The sequence below is a fragment of the Abrus precatorius genome, unplaced genomic scaffold, assembly GCF_003935025.1.
Source record: "Abrus precatorius isolate BTA unplaced genomic scaffold, Abrus_2018 Scaffold3, whole genome shotgun sequence".
Taxonomy (NCBI): domain Eukaryota; kingdom Viridiplantae; phylum Streptophyta; class Magnoliopsida; order Fabales; family Fabaceae; genus Abrus; species Abrus precatorius.
Genome location: NW_020874373.1, coordinates 1,746,838 through 1,768,646, shown reverse-complemented (window position 1 = coordinate 1,768,646; position 21,809 = coordinate 1,746,838). Strand labels below are relative to the sequence as shown.

The window sequence follows — 21,809 nt, the reverse complement described above, 5'->3', positions numbered from 1 at the left end:
AAATATTATTATGTCTAAAAATTAATTATAATAAATTCAGGAGACTAAAGATTTTACTTTAAGAAAGTTAATTAAATTCAAGTGATATTCATGCTTTTACTAAAATTTTTAATCCAATGAAAAAAATTAGAGTTCTTATTCGTAAAGAATGAAACAAGTTTAACATTTTTATCATTTCATAAAAAACATAATACAGTTGGAGCATGTCTTTTTTAAATTAAAACAGATAAAATTAAATAAATTTGATTTTTTATTTTAAAGAGGATAAATATATAAAATAAAAATAAAAATAAATCTCGTAGAAAATAAGATATAACTTAAACGATACAAGAAATGTTATGGGTGAGTATTTGCAAAATTATAATTATAATACATAAGCTTCATTTAGGGTGAAAAGAATCATTGCCGTAGTTTGGTACATTTATGGTTAATAAGAAGCAAAGAAAAAGCATTGGTGGGGCTAGCATTAAACTTTCCCACCTCTTTGGCAGTGAAATTGGTTGGACGATAGAGCGATTGTTTTTATTTGATTTATTTTAATGTTTAAATAATTTTAAGACAATACAAAAAATTAAATAAATACATATTAATAAAAAAATTTACATAAAAAGTTTCAATTTTTTATTATAAATTTTTTTTATATAATATATTTATTTTTAATAAATTATTTATTTATTTTTATTCATTTAAACAACACATTTTTTATTTTATTTTTCCTTTCTACTTTATCCTCCCTGCAAGCATACCCTTTAAGTAATTGTATATAAATGAAATATACTTTTTGCAACATATTTTTCTTTCTCTCTAAACTTTCTAAATGAGAGAAAAGAGAGAGAGAAAGAGAAATATTTTAAAAAATATTTATTATAAAAATAATAAATATAGATTATTAAATTTTATTTAAATATCAAGTCAAATATAAAATATGTATTCATATATTTTTCAAGAACACTAATAAACTATAATTATAATTTGTGTCTACCTTGTCGTTTCTTATGATTCGTAACCTTGGTGTGTTGAGTCATGATTACTGAATCTTTTGTTTATTATGATTAACAAATCATCGACTTCTCTCAATGGACCCTGAGCCCAAACAGGGGATACTATGTGGAACATTTACCTTCTAAGCGTCAACGTCAAATATCAATATTTTATTTTTTCTGTAATTTATATAAAAAATACTTTTTGTTATCTTTTTATTTTTTACAAAATATTTAAATGAATTAAATTTTAAGGACTTATTAAGGTTAGGACATATCTTAAGATTAAAAAAAATCAACTTACTGAAGTATTTATATATAGATTATCTATCAATGGAGTTTGAGATATGAGTTTAATTTTTACCGATTAAACTAATTTTTGTTAACATTTTGTGTACTATTTGATTTTGTCAATTACATCAATTCTTTTATTTTTTAAATTAAATTTTTAAAATGTGTTTTAAGTAAAAATTTAGGTTAGTTACGTCACGAGAATTTATTAGGATGAAGGCAAGTCTGAAGAGACTAAAAAAAGATATTTATAGATCGTCCACTAACTAATAAAATCCTTGCCTTAATAGTAGGGTTTAAACTCGCATTAATTCTACGTGGAATACAAAACTTTTAAAAATAAATTATAAATAAATTTTAAAATTTATTTTTTAATATATATATATATATATATATATATATATATATATATATATATATATATATATATTGTCTACCAAAGGTTCCCAAAAAAAGTGGAGTATTTTATTGGATAATTATGAATAAAATTAACATTATTAACAAAATAGACCCAATTCATTCTAAAAATTTAACTGAAAATTAAAATGAAGTTAGACTCAGCAAGCACGTGGACTTAAGTCGAACTCATCAATGTAGATTTGTTCGAGTTAATTTGGTTGAAAAATGAGTGTGACACTTCTTTGTTTTTTATTTTTTCTTCTTGTTCACAGTGTGACATTTCTTTAAATTACATTTCATATACAATCGCGTTGGAAACTTGCAAAGCTCACAACGGGACGTCTAACACAAAGAAAAGAGAGGAATAAAAGAAAAATATGAATCAAATGTGGCAAAAAAATCAAGATTTAATTTGGTTTGGGTTTTGTCTTTTAAAAAGAATAACAAATTGATCTGAATTAAATTAAGATTTTAATGGCTTTAGACTTTAATTATGTCATAACTTAATCTGACTTGTTATTCTTCTTACTTTTAGTGTGGTACTCTATCTTCGAATATAAAGTGATATCATTCACATTTGGGATATTATAAAATTTTATAATATTTGTAAACAAATTTGGACTTGGCCAATAAAATAATGTTATCAATCCAATTATGGTCAACGAGAGGGGGATATTAATTTGTTGATATATGAACACGTTGAAAATTCTTTTGCCGACATATACTGGATGTACGAACACCGTCAAGAAAACCTTGAATTGTTGTATGGCCGATGAAAATGCAAGGATGTCCATTAGCAAATCCATGACTTCCGCACTTGACATTAGTTTTATTTGACCCAACAAGGAGCAAAATTGGTTTTATGGTGTATGTTTGCTACTCAATTGTGTGTGTATACACGTATGAATATATTTATATATTTTATAGTACATGATAGTCAGAGACAGCGAATTAGGCCAGGAAAAAGTCCTTTGGCTGCATCATCTATGATTCTCAATGAGTTACCCCATTTTTTATACACCTTTTATGAAAAATCTATAATCCATTTTTTATTTCTCTCTATCATATTATTTATTTAATTCCACAATCATGTCTTTTCTTTTTTTATCTTTCTCGTAATTAAAAAATTATACAAAGTTTTAAATATAATTTTGATGTACAAACCGAGCTTCTGATTCTCAATTATATGGCAGTGTCATCCAGACAGCAAATTAGGCCAAAAACGAAGTGTACTTTGGCAAAGAACAAAGTCCCGCGTAAAGATTAGGAAAGAAACCGACGCGTCAAAATTTGCATTAAATGATCTGTAGCTACTACAACACACGGAATAGATATTGCTCCACATGCAAGGAGAGAAGCTTCGTGTGTGTTTCCCATCCCTATTCCCATTCGAGTAAGCTTTATAAAATTCACACACACACATATATATACTCTACAATGAACACTAGTACTTAAAAGTTCCAAATTATAAGTTATATATAGTTTGTTTCAACATTGACTCAACCACAACACTATCACTGTCAATTAGTCAAGAACATTAAAGAACAAGATATATAGCGATGGATATTGGAAGAAAGAAGACATTCAAGGCTATGATCGAAAAGGTGCTAAAGGGTTTTCCATTCTTGGCACTCAATAGAGCATATCCGAGAAGGGTTTGTTATTGGAGTGACATTGATGATGGGAATGAAACAACAACAACAAGGGTGCCAGAAGATGTTAGAGAAGGACATTTTGCAGTTATAGCAATGCAGGGTGAAGAAACAAAGAGGTTCGTTGTTGAGTTAGATTATTTAACTGATCCTTCTTTCTTGAGGCTGCTGGAGGAGGCTAGGGAAGAGTATGGTTTTGGACAGAAAGGTGCTCTTGTGGTGCCTTGTAGTCCCCAAGAACTTCAGAAGATTATAGAGAATCGACAAGGGAACAGTGTCACTTCGTAATTAACACTTCTGTCCATATACATTAACTAAGCAATACACATATATTCATATTTTTTTAAACAAAATTTAGATACAGTTTCTGACGTGTTTTTATTATTTTTTAAATTACAATTAGAGTTTTATTTTAATAATTTATGATGATATTAAATGTTGATTTTTTTATTAAGATAAAATTTTAATTTTATTGAAAAACATCACTAAAGCACGTAAAGAACTGTATCAATTTTTTATTTATTTCTTTGTAACATTATTACAAGTTTTGCATAGGTGGAGCATTGAAAAGGAATACTTCTGCCTATTGCCAATCTTCTTTTTAATTTTGAACATATGTAACATTGTTGGTGTGACAACTTTGTTCCAAAAATACGACAGATGGAAGATGATTCCAGTCATTTTTGAGACGCATAGATAAACTATATGTTATGGGGAATGAGTTAACATGAAATTAATGTTAACTCATATGTAGTGCATGTGCTCCGTTATTCGTGTTACAGTCAAATGACGGAGTTGTAGCGAGCTAGTAAATACATATGTTTCATTGATGTTAATATAATATGATATATTGAACCATGCATTTAATTGCAACTGTGTAAGGTTTGCTTAATTTCTTTTGTTGGCATTACTTGTAATGTGTGAGAAAACATTGAATAAAAAAAGGGTGAGAAATAGTACTTATATTTGCCAATTAATTAGCAATATTAAAATATGTGTAGCCTACAATTTTTTCCAGACTACATAACGACAAAATATATTTATATATTTAATTCATACAAATTTTTGTATAAAAATAATAATAAATGCGCGATAAGATTGATATGACCATGAGAGATAAAAATACTCATACATAATTTTGAGGCACATTTACCATAATAATATGATTTTAAAAAAGTACTTTAAAACATATTATAGGTTTGGTGGTTATGCAACTATCTCAGTACTACTCTAGTTTTAAGTAAGTATTAAGGGTCTGGTTGTCTTAGTTAGAAATGTGTATAAATTAATTTAAACCAATTGTGTACCACGTTAGATTAACTGAAATTTGAACAAGTACTACGTTACATGAAGTAACATAGACGTAAAGTTCAGAGGATTATCATGGAGTAGTCACAAGGTTCAAGTCGTAGCAATTAAATTCTTGACATTTTTTTTATTAATTAGGGGAGTTAATTCATTTGTCTTGTTTCAAGTTTCCCTCACAAATTTTCAAGATTTTTTGCAATATATTTTTTTGAAATAAAATTACACTAAATTGTATTATTCAGAAACAATGAATAGAAAAGCACAATAATAACTTTCTAAATTTTTTCTGCAAAACTTTAACGCGACAGATGAAAAACTGAACACAACATTGTTTAATCATTCTACTATTCGTCAATATTTATCATTTTTAATCTATTTTTCTAGGTAAGAGTTTGAACTCAAGATCATGCATTTGAAAAAACACTGAAAAATTAACTGTGTGCACAGAAATACGTCAGAAAAGAATGATAGAATATTGACACAGTGCAGAATGCTAGTTGCTGTATCACATGCCACGGTTTCCTCTTACGCGTGAACCATTTACATTCGTATTGTTTATGTCACATATGTTGCTCCCTCAGTTCCTCTTATTCTCTCTCTCTCATATGTTTAATTTAAGCTAAATGATAAAATTGTCATTTTGCTCGTACGATTCCAACTTACGGATTGGGATTTTTCTCAAGTGCCACATCGCCGGAGTTACGATGTTAAATTTAATTATTAAAATCTGTTATTTTATAAATATAAATATTAGAATAATATGATTTTCATAAGTGAAATCTTGTGCAGTAAAATATACCACTGAATCTATTTCTGAAACTTACAGAATTTTCCAAGTTGAAGATGTTACGACGAAAAGAAAACTCTCATAAATTTACAAACAATTATAGACTAAAACAGATATATTTACTGATCAATTGATTACTCGAATTTTAAAATAAAAGACTAGATCAGTTAATACCCTTAACTACAAAAGAAGGATCAAATGGTTCCACAATAAAAAATATTATTTATTAATAAATAAAATTTGTCATATGTTAAGATTTTTCAACATAATCTTTGTTTAACAAAAAAATAAATTATTAATATTGACTTTAAAGATATATACTAATGAATAATGTATTATACTAATATTTATAGTAATTAATAAATAACATCTTTTGTAGTGTTCATGTTATCATATATTCCCATTTCCTACAATTACTTTTTATTATAATAATTTTTTTGATTGTTCATAACTAAATGTATATGGGATTAATTAACCTCAATTTTCAGCCTCGCATGGTGATTAATGTAAGTCCATTTTTTAAAAATTTTTTAGAACCATTGAAAAGAACTTGGCCGAATTTACCTGAAATACATTATCTTGTACTACAGATTTAAACATGATCAGCTTATTGCTGAAGAAGGAAATTAGCTCAAGCCGTAACAAGTAAATTGAACAAATAAAATACATTTGATGCCATATGTTTTGATGAACCCTACACAATAGGCCCAATAACGAATGGGACCGGACTCTGCAAGATCCACAACCGCTCAGTACCAATCAAACTGGATCAAAACCTGAACCCAAACCCGCTTGAGACCATGCATCTCTTGTCTTACTCCAAACGTTTCAACCTCTTGCCTAATTAGACTTTGGCATGTCTTACTCCAAAACATGATCATGGGTTACTTATCCACATAACAATTCTACAAAGAGCCCACCTTATTGTTATTCTTTCGAAACACCAATTGACATAAGTATTAATTATAGTGTTGTTCTATGCACATGGCAAAATTCAAATCACTATGCATTTAGCTGAATGTCCCTAGCTACACTTTTTTTATCATAATCTATGAAATAAATACTGAACATGTAAAACACTATTCTTGTGTGATTTATGAATACATTGTGCAGTCACATGCTAGGTCCCATCATACGTATGATAAAAGCGTTTTTCCGTAGACCCCATTCACATTGAAGAAAATGATAATTAGTTAGTAACAATATATATACCAATGACACAGTTGTTAACTTCAACCAGAAAGGGGCAAACAGTGATACCTACGATTCATGAAGCATCACATGGCGTTGCTTTTCCTTTCCTTTAAGATAAAAAATGGGGATGTTGACCATACGGCAAGCTCTCAGATATTCTAGTGTCTCATTTATTTGTATAATGCAATTTGCACACTTGCATGTCCCTCAGAGAGCACAGCTTCAAGGGCTTTCAGGATTAGATGGTAGTATTCTAAACCAAATAATGGACAAAAAGAATCAACACCTTGAATAGTCAATGTTTGGAAGCTCAATATGGAAATAAAGTTTCAACTATATATTAGACTTTGTTATATATATGACAGAAGACAAACAACATGATTTAGAATCCCGAGAATGGTTGTCATTTTATTTCAAAAAATTACTTAAGAGAAGAGATAATAATAATAATAATAATAATAATAACAACAACAACAGTAAAATACAGCAAAAACTAAACCTGCCAAGAACTAGGAACAGTTGAAATGATACTACCAACACAGTAACACCGGTTAATCTATCCCCTGTAGACATTCCTTACAAAATAAGGGCCAAGAAATAAAAACCCCAAGTATTGTCCGTATATGTTCCCCCTAACAGATCTTGCAATCAGGAATCAGGGACCTGTGATATAAAAGCTCTTTTCTTTCAAAAACATTCAAATCAATCAAAATCTTAGAATCCAGGGATGACTCCCAAGTCCTAACTCATGATGAATGATCTGAAAAGTGAAATTGATTTGGAGATTATAATGTCTATTTTCTTTTAGGCCAAAATATCTGGCTGATGAAATCTATATATGTCTATAACTTCTCTTTCTTTGGTACGAATTAGACGATTCAGATAAACAAAATTTTACCAATTTTATTTAAGCAAAAATATTTGGGTTAAAAAAAAAGTAAAATTAACTAATTGAACGTCTAACCCAGGGGAAAGAATCTAAATTTTATGCATTGTTACGATGAAATGAGTAAATAGAGATGAATGAAATAGAGAAAAATAAAATAATGTAGGTTTGGATTATAAATAGGATAGATTAAAATATAAATAAATAAAATTTATTTTATCCTTACATTAATTATCAAATATTTTTTGTAAGGATAAAAGTATTCATAAAAAAAATTAATTCATTTAGATTTCACGGTAATGATAAGTTGAAATTATTTTAGGTGGATTACACTGAAATTTAAAAAAATCAGTCATGCATTTAACCTTAACCAAACCTATGAAATGAGTTGAAATGCTACAATTTCATCGATGACTATTTTCATCTTTGCTATTTCAGTCTAAACAAAAATAATGTTAAGGTTTGTTTAGAAATATGATATTTTAGTGAAAACTGAAAAGACAAACTTACAATCTATTTTAATTATAATTTCAAATTTAAAAGTTATAAAATATTCATAAAAATAAATAAAGATTGAGATATTCATGCTAATTTATTATTTTATTTTTTCATTTCATAAAATTATTAAATTAAAAAATATATATTTTTGCAAAAAATAAAAAAACCCTACATTCCTCCACAATTTCATTACAAAACATAGCCTTAAAATAGGTCGGTTGTCACGTTTTGGTGAAGGAAGACAATGACCCATCAAATATTAGGATTGAATTGAAGAGTCTAGGAAATTTCACGTGTTCTTCTCCATGTTCTTACGTCTCAATATAAGTGACCAAACTCAAATATAGAGAGGCTTACCATTACCATGAAGCTCAATGAAGTTCACTACATATACCTATTGAGAAAATAGAACACATCGACTTTCAAGATGCTTAGTTTATTTATTAAGAATTTCCAAAAGAATCTCTCACCCCTTTCCATGCAAAGAGCCATCACTTGACATTCAGGAAGTGTTAAAAATTCTCCCTTTTAAAACATATAAAATTTTAAATAAAACTCAAAAATTATTGCATCAGATTATTGAATAGAGATAGAAAGTTTTAAAAATATTTAGATCCATTAAAATTGACTAAAGATTGCAGTAGAATAACTTTTTTAATAATGCAATGAACTTTAAGGTTATAATAAAATATTTCTTTTGTACAATGATCTTTTTCAGTCAAAAATACTAAATTTTTTATTTTTAACGAAGAGTTAGAAAAATGTTTTTTATTTTAACGTATTGAATTCTATTACAAATTTTATGATTATAAACTTATTAGAATTCTCATCAACTCTAATAGGCTAAATATTTTTAATTAATAGTCTAAAAATTTATTAAAATTAAATTATTTTTATTGAACTTAACAAAATATAAATAATTAATATAAATGTTATAAATAACATGTATTAACCATATTAACTATTAAAAATAAAATATTTAACGTGAAGATGAAGCAACAACGTTGGTGGCAGACGATGTTAAGGAAGGACATTTTGCTGTTCTTGCTATGAATGGCGAAGAATGCAGAAGATTTATTGTGGAGTTAAGAGTACTTGACTGATCCTATGTTCATTGGACTACTGGAACAGGCCCGTGAGGAGTATGGTTTCAGGCAAAAGGGAACTCGTGCAGTCCCTTGCAAGCCTCAAGAATTACAGAAGATTCTAGATGCTCCAACAAGAGCAAAATGTGCCAAAAGTGGAGGGTACCCTACTAATCATTAATCATCTTTCTATACAATCTCAAGTTCTCATTAACATGCAACTTATAACGATGAACACAATAAAAATAATAATTTTTAGAATTATATATTTAATGTTTAAGTTTGTTTAGGCTTTTTAACCCCATATATATATATATATATATATAATTTACTTGTTTAGGATGATTTTAATCAGGTGAGATTATTTAAAATAAGTAAATAAAAAATATTAAGTCCATAGTAAACATATTCTTTCTCATTTGGAAGAGTATTGTCCATCAAGTAAGAGATAGAGAGAGAGAAATGCCTTGAAAAAAGGCTTCCTAATCTTTGTGGGAGAGAGAGAAGCTATGAAAATAATATTTGCCAACATATAGATATATAATTGTTTTTTTAATTAATCTCACCTAAGCGACGCATATTGTATACGAAAATTACCTTATAAGTAAATTATATTTTATGTACATCTTTCAGTAAATAATTTTTAAAAAGTGTATTTTTTTTTTAGTAAAAAAATCGATCATCTATTTATATATAAATTTGTGCTCATTATTTTATTGAAAGATAAACATTTTATACCTGTTTTAGAAAAAATACAAAGTAATTTTTTTCTACAAGTGTGATTGAAATTTTAAAAAGGACATATTAGACTTTTAAAAATGGCCTGTATCAAATTGATATTATTACATGCTTTGGTTAATTATTTATATTAGCTTGTTGCACTGGATAAAATCTGAACAAATTGCCACATTTTCTTTCCTTTTGGTCATTTGTGTATGGGAGCGACAGGTTTCGGATTCTCCCTCAGCAGAAGCACTATTCTTCGTGGCATTGTGAGCTTTAGAAACATTAGATTTCATATAAAGAAGATCCTATATAATTGTCAAAAGAAAAAACGAGAAACAAATCAAATGCAGAGCATCCCTTACAAGTGTGACTAGAAAAAAATATCAATTTTAATAGATTTCAGCCCTCTAACAAGATAGTGTTGGGATTGTTCAGTCTAACTGCCTTAATTAGGTTAGCAAGAGAATGGGATTGACGTGGTGCTAAACTAACGTCTATAAGAATAAGATGGCATGTCATGTGCTCAACATGTAGTTTGGTGCAAAATAGCTATATTGAGTATACTTATAAGGCTTTCCAAACATGGCTCAAAGAAAAGCAGAAGCCATTTCATACATGCTTTTGTTCATCCAAGCAGAAGCCCTGCTTCCTGCATGTGCAGTACCACTGGTATAATCGTGTTAGAAATGCTTTCATCAACAGTGCAATCAATCTTCTTGTCCACTAATTATTCAACTTTCACTCTGCCCCTCCACGTTAAATTATTATTATTATTATTATTGTTGTTGTTGTTATCATTTAAAAGTGAAAGAACTAGCATGTCATATAATTTGCTAATTAGGTGCTTAGCAAAACGATGTCCACTATCACAGCTTAATTGCAGGAAGCGTATAGCATGAGAAGGAAGAGAGAACATCTTGTCTGGTTTTTAGACATTTATATACAATTAGTTGCATATATATGTTGAGAGATATTTTACTTATACAATAGTTTATGTATCATTTACTTCTTTTTATTTTATTTTATTTTTTATCTTTTTCTCGTTATCACATTAGTCATTTTATTTTATGTTTCTCTCTTTTTCCTTCCTATCTTTTTCTTATTTGTATGATTTGTTATATGTATTTGCTCCATATATACATCTCATCATCTGTGTTATTTTAGTATTATTCCGAACATATGTATCTTGGTCATGCAACGATAACGCATTGGTCCCACCCAAGGATCGTTAACGTAAAGAGCATAAAGACCATATGTTCAACATGCATCTACCAAAATACGTTTTCTCTTGAAAATGATCGCACTTACGATTGCAGGGTTGTCCCATTTTAAATGTTGACTTGACAGCTCACAGAAAATGTATTAGAACACAAGCCGAAAAATTTCATGAGGCACCTTTAGCGCGTAAGCCTCTAATCACCTAATTGTTTTGGCATGTATTATGCTTTTTCTGATATTTATGCTGACATCTACATTCTGTTAAAATTTTGACATTTATGTGATGTATGAAATTTGAAAGAAGGGAATATTAATGTATACATATAATTTCAGAAGATGTTTACAGCTTCAAACAAGGTGATTTACCGGTCACTTCACTGGCATGAAAACCTTCTAGGATGAATTAGATATTCTCAAACCAATTCCCATGTGTACAGGCAATGCACCAAGCACTTGTGATGCTCTTCTCAAGGTTAACGAGTACGAAAATCAGATTATGTTATCACTTTTCCCAAGAGGATTCAATGAACAGTACTAAGAGTGAAATCCCAGATTATGATCATGGAGTCATTTCCCACCATCAACATGGTGTTTTTTTAACCTTGATTAGTCAGCAAAAGAGGCAGTTGTGCATTGAGCTTGTCAACAATCCAAAGCATAATGCTTATTAAAACCGTCGTTGCTTCATCCTTTGATTCCAAGAAATACGGAAATCTTGCATGCCAAGATCCAAGCATGCTCTGACAAACTTAAGCACACTATGTAAATGTTTGTTACAAGAAACGTTTGTGACAAACTTGGTTCAGCAATATAGCACAATTTCAACTAAAATAGGTAAATCCTTTCCTGTAAAATGGATTCTTGATATAGTAGTGCAACCGACCAAATTTATTCCTCTATATTTTTCTTTTCATGTAAGACAACGATAAATTAGGTAGTTGGGTGGTAGAAATCTCATAAACATAATGCAAATCACATTTTTTTCCTCTGCCAATGCCATTATTGCTTCAAATTGTTGTACTTCCTTTCTTTACTGTTCAACAATTGAGTCAATTCCTAGCTGCCCCACATGATCTTCAGTCTTTACCACCAAGATGTTCTCTGAATACTGAAGTATACCCAGGTCAAGGATTGCTTTCCTCCTCGCCCCCTGAATAATGGGTTTATTTCGGTTCTTCCCTGGTTTCTTGGAAGTCAGAGAACCAAAGCAACATCTCAAGCTAAGTACCAAGCCCTTGTTGCCATACTATTTGTGAAGTACATTTAATCACCTTTCTACTACTTGACCTCAACATTCAAATTTCAAGTTTAGAAGTGGGAAGAATATTATCGGTGACTCTTTAAATACCCGACATCAGGAGAAGGGTATGTTACAGACAACATTCTAAAACATAGAGAAAATCCTGAAGAACTCTCTTTCTTGTACATTAGTTTGTTATTTTTGTTTGTTCATTGGTATTTTACTATAAGAAATTTGCAGCTTCACGTTGCAACTTAGCTTCTAGTTTGAAAGTGCAAAATGACATGGGGGAAGGGGGGTGGCAGCGAAAATGGGAAAACCAGCTTTTCGGTCCCTTGGGTTGGCCGGTGAGAAAGCTTCGTTCAACAAAATGTCTCGTTTTGGACACATACCTCCTACAAGTTAACTTGAGGCTTTAGTAAATCAATTGGGTAAGAATGGTTGAAAGTGCAAGCTACATCTTCATAAATGACTCAATTAACAACATCCTGTCAAAATTACTAGGGCAAGTGGCCAGTACACAAAAGTATAAGCTACAAATTACAAAAGGAAACAACAAATCTCATACATCAACCAATGGTGATATCAAATGCACATCCTGATTGAATTTTCCAGAGCAAAGATTTCCTCCTCATATGAGGAATGAAGGCACTTGATCCAAAAGTCCCTCATTGCTTTAGCTTCACATCCATTTCAACAGGAAAGACCTTGCCTCGGTGGTTGAAGATCATGAAGTCTAGGTTGGCAGGTAAAGAGACAATCCTGCATCCAACGACACAGTGATTGGAATCCAAATAATTCCATAACAAGTGATATTTGCCAGCAGAGTCAGAGTAAATCACTACAATATGAAGGTATATCCCATAATCATGGGCACAATAAAGATAGAGGTTGCTATACATTTAGGAATTTCAAGTGGTTCCCTTTAAGCTGAAAATTATAAATGAAACCTGTAGTTTCAAAACACAATTAATCAGGTCCCTACAGATCTCTAACAGTAGCTGGATTCAGGGACTCCATTGAGAGAATCTTAAAACTATAGGGACATATTTGAAAAAAAAATTTAAAAAGTAAAGGAACCTATGGATTAATTAACCGTATGTTAATGATACATGGCCAACACATTTTGAACACTACTTTTTTTTTTCAATTGGCATACTACTCTTAAAAACATTTTCCTGCAATAGTATACAGTATTTTCTCAATAAATCCCACTAACACAGTCATTTTTTATACATTGTCAATACTGAGCATATTAGCCAAAAACAAACCCATCTACGTATAATTTACCAACAGAAACAGAATATGAATGAAGGACCTGACAGGAGTAACTTAAATGGCCCATAGCAAATTGAAGGACCCTTGTAATAGAACTGGATCAGAATATAGAAAGAAAAAAAGTACAGTTTATTAACAAAAATCCATATCTCTTAATCTGTATCAATGGAATAAAAGATCAGAGAAGAGATCAGAGATGAGATCAACGATTCAAAGATAGTGCAGATGCACTAACCCCCTGTTCCAGGTAATTGAGAGACATGAGCTCTCTCCTCTAACTACCTCTTTCAGTCAATCCTCAACTGTTCTAAATGACTACCCCTTCCTCCTTTTATTTATATCAACCCACGTGACTCCTAACTGTCTGTTAAGCATACTTACATAACATACTGATACCTCATCAAATAAATGAAGAAATATCAATGATTATAGGGTTCATCCATCTAAGACCATCCCTTCTAGAATCTCCATTCTAAATCATCAAGGAAGGGCATCAGCATCATATAGCATGATAAGAAACCACAGGTTTGATTGGTAGAGATAAGATAAGAAAAATCACAACAAAAAACCACATATCTGCATCCATCTATGCCCCTAGTTTGAATATTTCTTGCTTTGAACTTCTCGCCAATAATGCATAAGGTGAAAGCGAAACTTTTTCATTTCCTCTGCACCTTCTCTATTTTGATTTCTGTATCACTGCATAGCTTCAGTCCTCTCTATCAACTATCAAATATGCTCTATAAGACCAAATTCTATGAAGACAGACCAACCTTAAAAAGACAATACCTAATACGAGCATCTTAGATCAGGTACAGCGCCTCTAACATAAAGATCACTCTTCCAAAACTAATAAATCTAAAACTAGTTCACCTAGAAGACCATTCACAATTAAATTCCTCAGTTACAATTACAATTACCTGTTTTCTTCAGAGTGAGGGTGTATGGATAGAAACTTGCCAGGCACAGTAAGCGCAGCCCAAAAACAAAGTAGCAATCCAAGAGACAGCTCAATGATTACCTGCATTATTCCCAAAACATTATTAGATTAAACGAAACATGAAACCCTACCCAAAGTTGCAACGTTAATTAAAAGTTACATTGAATGGAGGCCCTGAAAACTCTTCCTCCATAATCTTCAACAGGCCCTTATCTGCAACCGACCCAATTTCAGATCAAACCAAATCCGTGAGCCCTAATGTTCAAATTCATAATAATGATAATAATAATAAAATAAGAATGAGTAAGAGGATACATCGGATGGTTAAATAAGCGGCGTGAAACAGAATCAGAAGCCCTACGACTCCAACGGTTAAAGCTAAACCCATTTAGTTGACTTGATCTTCGATACCCAACAACAACGCACCCTTCCGATCCAAACTGCCCACAAACACCTTATTCCAGTTTTACCCACATCTATATACCTCACAGTCTCTACCTCCTACTCCCTCTGCAAGTGCATAACAATTTATATTTATCTCACTCAGACTTTAACTTATAAAATTTCATTAAAATATCCTCCGGCCAATAACAAAAGAAATCGTAAATCATTAAAATGTTTAAATTAACTATTTTTTATATTGATAATTTTATTATTATTATTAAATATGTTTTTTGTTTTTTAAATATACTGTATTTTAATTTTAATCCTTACAAAATTACTTTTTCAGTTTTAGTCTCTATATTTTTAAAAAAGTTAATTTTAATTCTTAATTACTATAAAATGATAATGTTGCTAACTCATGTGAGCTTACATTAGTTTAGATTCACATTAGTTTAGACCAAAAAATTTTTATGATAAAAAACTAAATCACTTATGTAATCAATACGACATTTATTTTATATTGGTTTTATATATCAAATATTTATTGTATAAAATATGATGACCTTTTAAAAATTATTTCCAAATATTTTAATTATTTTTTATAAAATTGGAAAATAAAATTAACATAAGATATTAAAGTATTATTATTATTATTATTATCTTCACTACGATAAGATGGATTTATTATTGTTTTAGATTTAGGAGACTATTTCTTCCTTTTGATGTTATTATTTATTTATTTTTCTATTTCCTTGTTATAATTTTTAAAATGATATTAATATTATTTAATTAAGAGATATATATTTTTTACTTTTATTGTGGCCATAAAACATAATGTACGTAATTAGGTTTATATTATTCAATCATTTAACACATGTTGTTTAATTATTACTGGTTTATAACTTGTTATATTACTAGAACTACTTTGCAAATAAATTATAAGAATTAACTTAAAAACTTGAGATGATCAATAATTATCATCTTACACTAATAAATCACTTAATTTAACAACTCAATGTAGAAGCCAAAATAAATGAATAAACAGAAGGAGTAATTATAATAATATTTTATCGGATAAATCGAGATGGAGGAGCTTATGAAGATCCTTAAGTTTAAATGTTTGCTAGATAGATGTGTCCGTTCATGAAGCAAATATAACTAAGTTTGATTCGATAACTTAATCGGAAGTAAGCAAATAAAAAGTATTTCTTTCTTAACAAGAAACGGAGCAAAACCCACATATAAATATAGCTGCACCAAACCAAACCAAACCAAACCAAACCCGCACTTAGATCTACACGTCTCTGTGGATTTACCCGTCTTCTGCAGAGCAAAGAACGAAGACCTTGTTCTTCCACCATGGCTAATCAACCTGAATCATCTGATCCGTACGATTTTCCTCCTTCTGCGATTCTTCTGTTCTTGTTAACTGCGCTTGTTGTTTTCCATTTTCATGAATCTGACTGTGCCTCTGTGTTGCATGATTGTCTTTGATTTTTTTATTTTCCAGTAAGGGCACGAAGCGGGACTTCAGCACCGCGATTTTGGAGCGCAAGAAGGCGCCGAACCGGCTCGTTGTTGACGAAGCCGTCAACGATGACAACTCCGTCGTCGCTCTTCATCCTGACACCATGGAGAAGCTTCAGCTCTTTCGCGGCGACACCATTTTGATCAAGGTAATGCTGGTTTTCGTGCTGCAATTTGATATTTTAACATCACTGTGTCTGTTTGCTAGAGAATTGTTTTCTTATTGTTATTTTTATTGTGATTGGACAGTGGAAGTTTGTTTCCAGGGGTTAAAGTATGTTTGAATTGTTTATAAGTGTTTGATATCGTATGTGTAACTTTGAGGTCCCTTTACTTGCAATGATGTTATAGTGTTATTATGGTTTGGGCATCAGAGAAAGCAGAAAGTTCGACGCATTTGCATTGATTATCAAGTTTGTTTACATGGTATGAAGGGTGGTGTGTGTTGTGCATCTCGAGAGGGGTGAGACTGAGAGAGAAGAGTGGTGATTATTGTGACTTGAAATTGAAAAAGATTGTTAACATTCTGTGCTGTTACGACTTGAGTTGTGAGTAATTTCTGAGCAGATATCTTGCTTCTTTTTTTTTTTTTGCTGAAGTAAATTTGACTTGAAAAGGGGTCAATTCTGTACTTAAGCTTTGTCGTATTGTGTATAGTGGAAGTTTGAGCGGTGTGTTGTGTATTTTCCTTCGGGATAGCTTTGCCCTATTTAATCATTACAGTTTTGCCTTCCACATTTGATTGTTTAGGGAAAGAAAAGGAAAGATACAATCTGTATTGCACTTGCTGATGAGACATGCGAGGAGCCAAAGATAAGAATGAACAAGGTTGTGAGAAACAACCTTAGGGTTAGGCTTGGAGATGTTGTTTCAGTGCATCAATGTGCTGATGTCAAATATGGAAAGCGAGTCCACATTCTTCCTGTTGATGACACCATTGAAGGAGTAACAGGAAACCTCTTTGATGCGTACTTAAAGCGTGAGTTACTACATCATTGTGTTTTGGTGGACCCTGTAAAGGTTTCTTCTGTTGTTTTGTTATCGATTATATATCTGTGATATGCATGATGCTTGTCTTTAGTCATCTGCAGCTTTACAGTGTTAATCTTTATTTAAAAAATGAATTGTAATTCATCTTATGATATTTAGTGATAACATTTGTTCTCTTTTGGTGATAAATTCTACTTTGATGCAACACTTGTCTTCTACAATAATAACTTAATTGCATTTCACGAGAATACTTTATCTTTTGTGGACAGTTATTATTTCGTTTTCTAGAACATTACACCTCCAAGTCCAACTGCCGATAAATAGTTGATTGTTGAGAAGAAATTGCCATGATTCCAATCAAAACAATCAATGATCCTTATATGGTGGTTTCCTTGTGTTATGGGAGGTTCAATATAACATCACGAGTTTATTTATATACATGATAGGTGATTGTACATCTTGTGTTGTTGCACAATGTCTATGCTTAATATTGTTTCACTAAGCACTGGTTTCTCTGGGAAATTTTAACCAGCAAGTATTGAATTCAAAATAACAACAGGACATTGTTGAACTTCTGCTGTTATTTTCGTTGGCATCTGTCCTGCTTGCTGTCATTTAAACTCGTTGCATTATAATTTATGTTGAATACTAAGACCATTATTATTCCTGTAGCTTATTTCCTGGAGGCATATAGGCCAGTGAGAAAGGGTGACCTCTTCCTTGTCAGAGGGGGGATGAGAAGTGTAGAATTCAAGGTTATTGAAACTGATCCTTCTGAGTACTGTGTTGTCGCGCCAGACACAGAGATCTTCTGTGAAGGAGAGCCTGTTAAAAGGGAAGATGAGAATCGGTTAGATGAGGTTGGTTATGATGATGTTGGTGGTGTAAGAAAGCAGATGGCACAGATTCGGGAACTAGTGGAACTGCCACTGAGGCACCCACAATTGTTCAAATCAATTGGTGTTAAGCCACCAAAAGGAATTCTGCTGTATGGACCCCCTGGTTCTGGTAAGACTTTAATTGCTCGAGCAGTTGCAAATGAAACTGGTGCCTTCTTTTTCTGCATCAATGGCCCAGAGATCATGTCAAAGCTAGCTGGTGAGAGTGAAAGCAATCTGAGGAAGGCATTCGAGGAAGCAGAGAAGAATGCACCATCCATCATCTTCATTGATGAGATAGATTCAATAGCTCCAAAGAGGGAGAAGACACATGGTGAAGTTGAGAGGAGGATTGTTTCCCAGCTCTTGACCCTCATGGATGGTCTCAAATCACGTGCTCATGTAATTGTTATTGGCGCCACAAATCGCCCAAACAGCATTGATCCTGCCCTTAGGAGGTTTGGAAGGTTTGACCGAGAGATAGATATTGGTGTTCCAGATGAAGTTGGGCGTCTTGAAGTGCTTCGAATTCATACAAAGAATATGAAACTTGCTGAAGATGTAATATTGAAATTCATTTCCCCCAAGTTTTGGTTTGATTTAAATATTCTGAATTCTGAATGAAACCTATCCATTTTGTCATTTCCAGGTCGATTTGGAAAGGATAGCTAAGGATACCCATGGTTATGTTGGTGCTGATCTAGCTGCTTTGTGTACTGAAGCTGCACTGCAATGCATCAGAGAGAAAATGGATGTCATTGACTTGGAAGATGAATCAATTGATGCTGAAATATTGAACTCCATGGCAGTGACAAATGAGCATTTCCAGACTGCTCTCGGATCAAGCAATCCTTCTGCTCTCCGTGAAACAGTAAGATTTTATCTGGCAGTTTTAAAGTTCCTTTGATCAATGTTAAGCTTATGCCTTACTGTTCTTTTGTACAGACTTTCTTGGATAATTTTTTGTGATTGCATCTTCTTAAGTTGATGTTTCTCTAATTTCAACTTTATTTCTGGAATTAGGTTGTTGAAGTGCCCAATGTCAGTTGGGAAGATATTGGTGGTCTTGAAAATGTTAAGAGGGAGCTCCAAGAGGTAATTGAAGCTCTTGCATTGAATCACGTTGATGCACTAATTTCTTTTTATCTGCTTCTGGATTTTAATACTGTTCTTTTTTGCAGACTGTTCAATATCCGGTGGAACACCCTGAAAAGTTTGAAAAGTTTGGAATGTCACCTTCAAAGGGAGTTCTCTTTTATGGTCCTCCTGGTTGTGGTAAAACACTTTTGGCAAAAGCTATTGCCAATGAATGTCAAGCAAACTTCATCAGTGTCAAAGGTCCTGAGCTGCTCACAATGTGGTTTGGAGAAAGTGAGGCTAATGTGAGGGAAATTTTTGACAAGGCTCGTGGTTCTGCTCCATGTGTTCTATTCTTTGATGAACTTGACTCTATTGCAACTCAGGTTTGTACCAATCAAGGTTACTAAGCTATTATTTGGACTATGCAAAATTTATTGGTTTTGAAACATTTATGCCTTCCTGCTTTCATTCTAAATATGTTGTACAGAGAACATTAGCATGTCTAGACAACTATTGTTGTCTTTTCTGGTTAATTGTCTTCAAATGCTTGCTTTGCTATGCCTTGCAGAGAGGTAGTAGTGTAGGAGATGCTGGTGGTGCTGCTGACAGGGTTTTGAACCAATTGCTTACGGAAATGGATGGGATGTCAGCAAAGAAAACTGTGTTCATCATTGGGGCCACTAATCGACCAGACATTATAGACCCAGCACTACTGCGTCCAGGTCGTCTAGACCAGTTGATTTACATCCCCCTCCCAGATGAGGATTCCCGTCATCAAATATTTAAAGCTTGCTTGAGAAAATCCCCAGTCTCGAAAGATGTTGATCTTCGAGCTCTTGCAAAGTACACTCAGGGCTTTAGTGGTGCTGATATTACTGAGATTTGCCAGCGTGCATGCAAGTATGCTATTAGAGAGAATATTGAAAAGGTACAGTTCTGGGCACCTTTTTTTTTTTTTCCTGTATTCCATTTACTTAGTCGACTGTCAGCTAAAGAAACTGTTGTAAAAATTGGATTCATGCAAGATTATTTTCTTTCCCAATCTCTCTTGGCAGGACATTGAAAGAGAAAGGAGGAGAAGAGAGAACCCTGAAGCAATGGAAGAGGACATTGAAGATGAAATAGCAGAAATCAAGGCAGCTCATTTTGAGGAATCAATGAAATATGCACGAAGGAGTGTTAGCGATGCTGACATTCGCAAGTACCAAGCATTTGCCCAAACATTGCAGCAGTCAAGAGGGTTTGGAACGGAGTTCAGGTTTGCAGATAACAGCTCTGGTGGGGGTGCTGCCGCTGCATCTGATGCATTTGCCACTGCTGGTGGAGCTGATGAAGATGATCTTTACAGTTAGGCCAACGTGTATACTTGTTCTTTATTCATAAATGCCTGTGCTATCTATTTTATGTACTTCTCATTTTGTGTATGAAGTCTTTTAGGGCTTCCTTTGGATTATTATTGTCATTGCTTCGTAGAAGGAATTTATTCACATGGCTAGAGCATTAGGTGCGAGCCTCTTCGAAAGTTTAAAAGAATTACTTCAAAGTCTCGTTGTATAACTAGACAACTTCTGAAGCTTTGCTGCTTAATTCTCAAATGTCAACACTTCATATGAACAAAGTTTTACACAGAAATTTATGCTGTTTTTTGTGTCATGAGGTTTACGGTAAATTTTACCTTGCAAATTTATATTATATACGAAATTTGTTGGTACCTTTTGTCTTGTTTTACAGTTGTTCTTCACATAGCAATGTTGCTAGTCTGAAACGATTTTCTTACATTGACCCAAATTTTGGAAAGACTCAATTTTGAAGTAGAATTAGATTATAATTTTCTAATTTTTTACTTTCAATATTTTTACAGAAAAATATTTTACCCTCATCATTTATTTTAATGAGAATCTTTCTTTGATGTTAGATTATTTATTTTAATTATTACATCAATATACTATTTAGTTTTTAATAAAATGTTTAATTTTCAAACAAAATATGTGGGAAAAAAAATACTTGTTTGATACTTAGGTAAATCTAATCAATTAGATTTAATTCATATACATTTTTTTTGTATGTGTTTAATGTATAAGTTAGAAGATATTAAATATACGCTATTTAAGTATTTAAAATATAAATATAGAATAACTTATTTAAAATATAAAAATATTTTCTTTTAATAAAAAAGAAATTTATTTCTTTAACATTTGATGTATAAGTTAAAAAAAATTAATAAACGTAATTTATTATAAAAGTGGAAATCAGTTGAATTTATTTCTAACTTTTTTGTTAAAGCGTGGTAGAAAATATTTAAATTAATAATTATAAATTTATTAATTATGTTTTAATTATAATATTCTTACACTCTATCTTAATAATTTGTATATATATTTATTATATTAAATAAGATAAAAATAAAGAGATGTTTTTAAAAAATATCTTCAATTTAACATATTGTATAAAAAATTAAAATTAAATTT

The 21,809-nt window shown here is 31.5% G+C and overlaps 3 protein-coding genes across 3 annotated transcripts; 2 read left to right on the top strand and 1 right to left on the bottom strand.

Moving 5' to 3' along the window:
- The first annotated feature begins 3,229 nt into the window (after window positions 1-3,229).
- LOC113860825 (auxin-responsive protein SAUR32-like) lies at window positions 3,230-3,610 on the top strand. Its single transcript, XM_027493346.1, has one exon. The coding sequence runs from the start codon at window positions 3,230-3,232 to the stop codon at window positions 3,608-3,610; it is 381 nt and encodes a 126-aa protein (XP_027349147.1).
- Window positions 3,611-12,704: 9,094 nt separating this feature from the next.
- Window positions 12,705-14,985, bottom strand: LOC113863115 (membrane magnesium transporter-like). Its single transcript, XM_027496545.1, has 4 exons — window positions 14,798-14,985; window positions 14,643-14,695; window positions 14,463-14,563; window positions 12,705-13,026 (listed from the first exon to the last, which is right to left on the bottom strand). The coding sequence occupies exons 1-4, from the start codon at window positions 14,868-14,870 to the stop codon at window positions 12,933-12,935; spliced, it is 321 nt and encodes a 106-aa protein (XP_027352346.1). The 5' UTR covers window positions 14,871-14,985; the 3' UTR covers window positions 12,705-12,932.
- Window positions 14,986-15,952: 967 nt separating this feature from the next.
- LOC113861509 (cell division cycle protein 48 homolog) lies at window positions 15,953-21,050 on the top strand. The gene is made up of 9 exons (XM_027494363.1): window positions 15,953-16,254; window positions 16,377-16,542; window positions 17,144-17,372; window positions 18,056-18,822; window positions 18,911-19,132; window positions 19,285-19,356; window positions 19,443-19,724; window positions 19,910-20,269; window positions 20,397-21,050. Exons 1-9 carry the CDS (start codon window positions 16,226-16,228, stop codon window positions 20,691-20,693), a joined length of 2,424 nt encoding a protein of 807 aa, XP_027350164.1. The 5' UTR covers window positions 15,953-16,225; the 3' UTR covers window positions 20,694-21,050.
- Window positions 21,051-21,809: the final 759 nt, after the last annotated feature.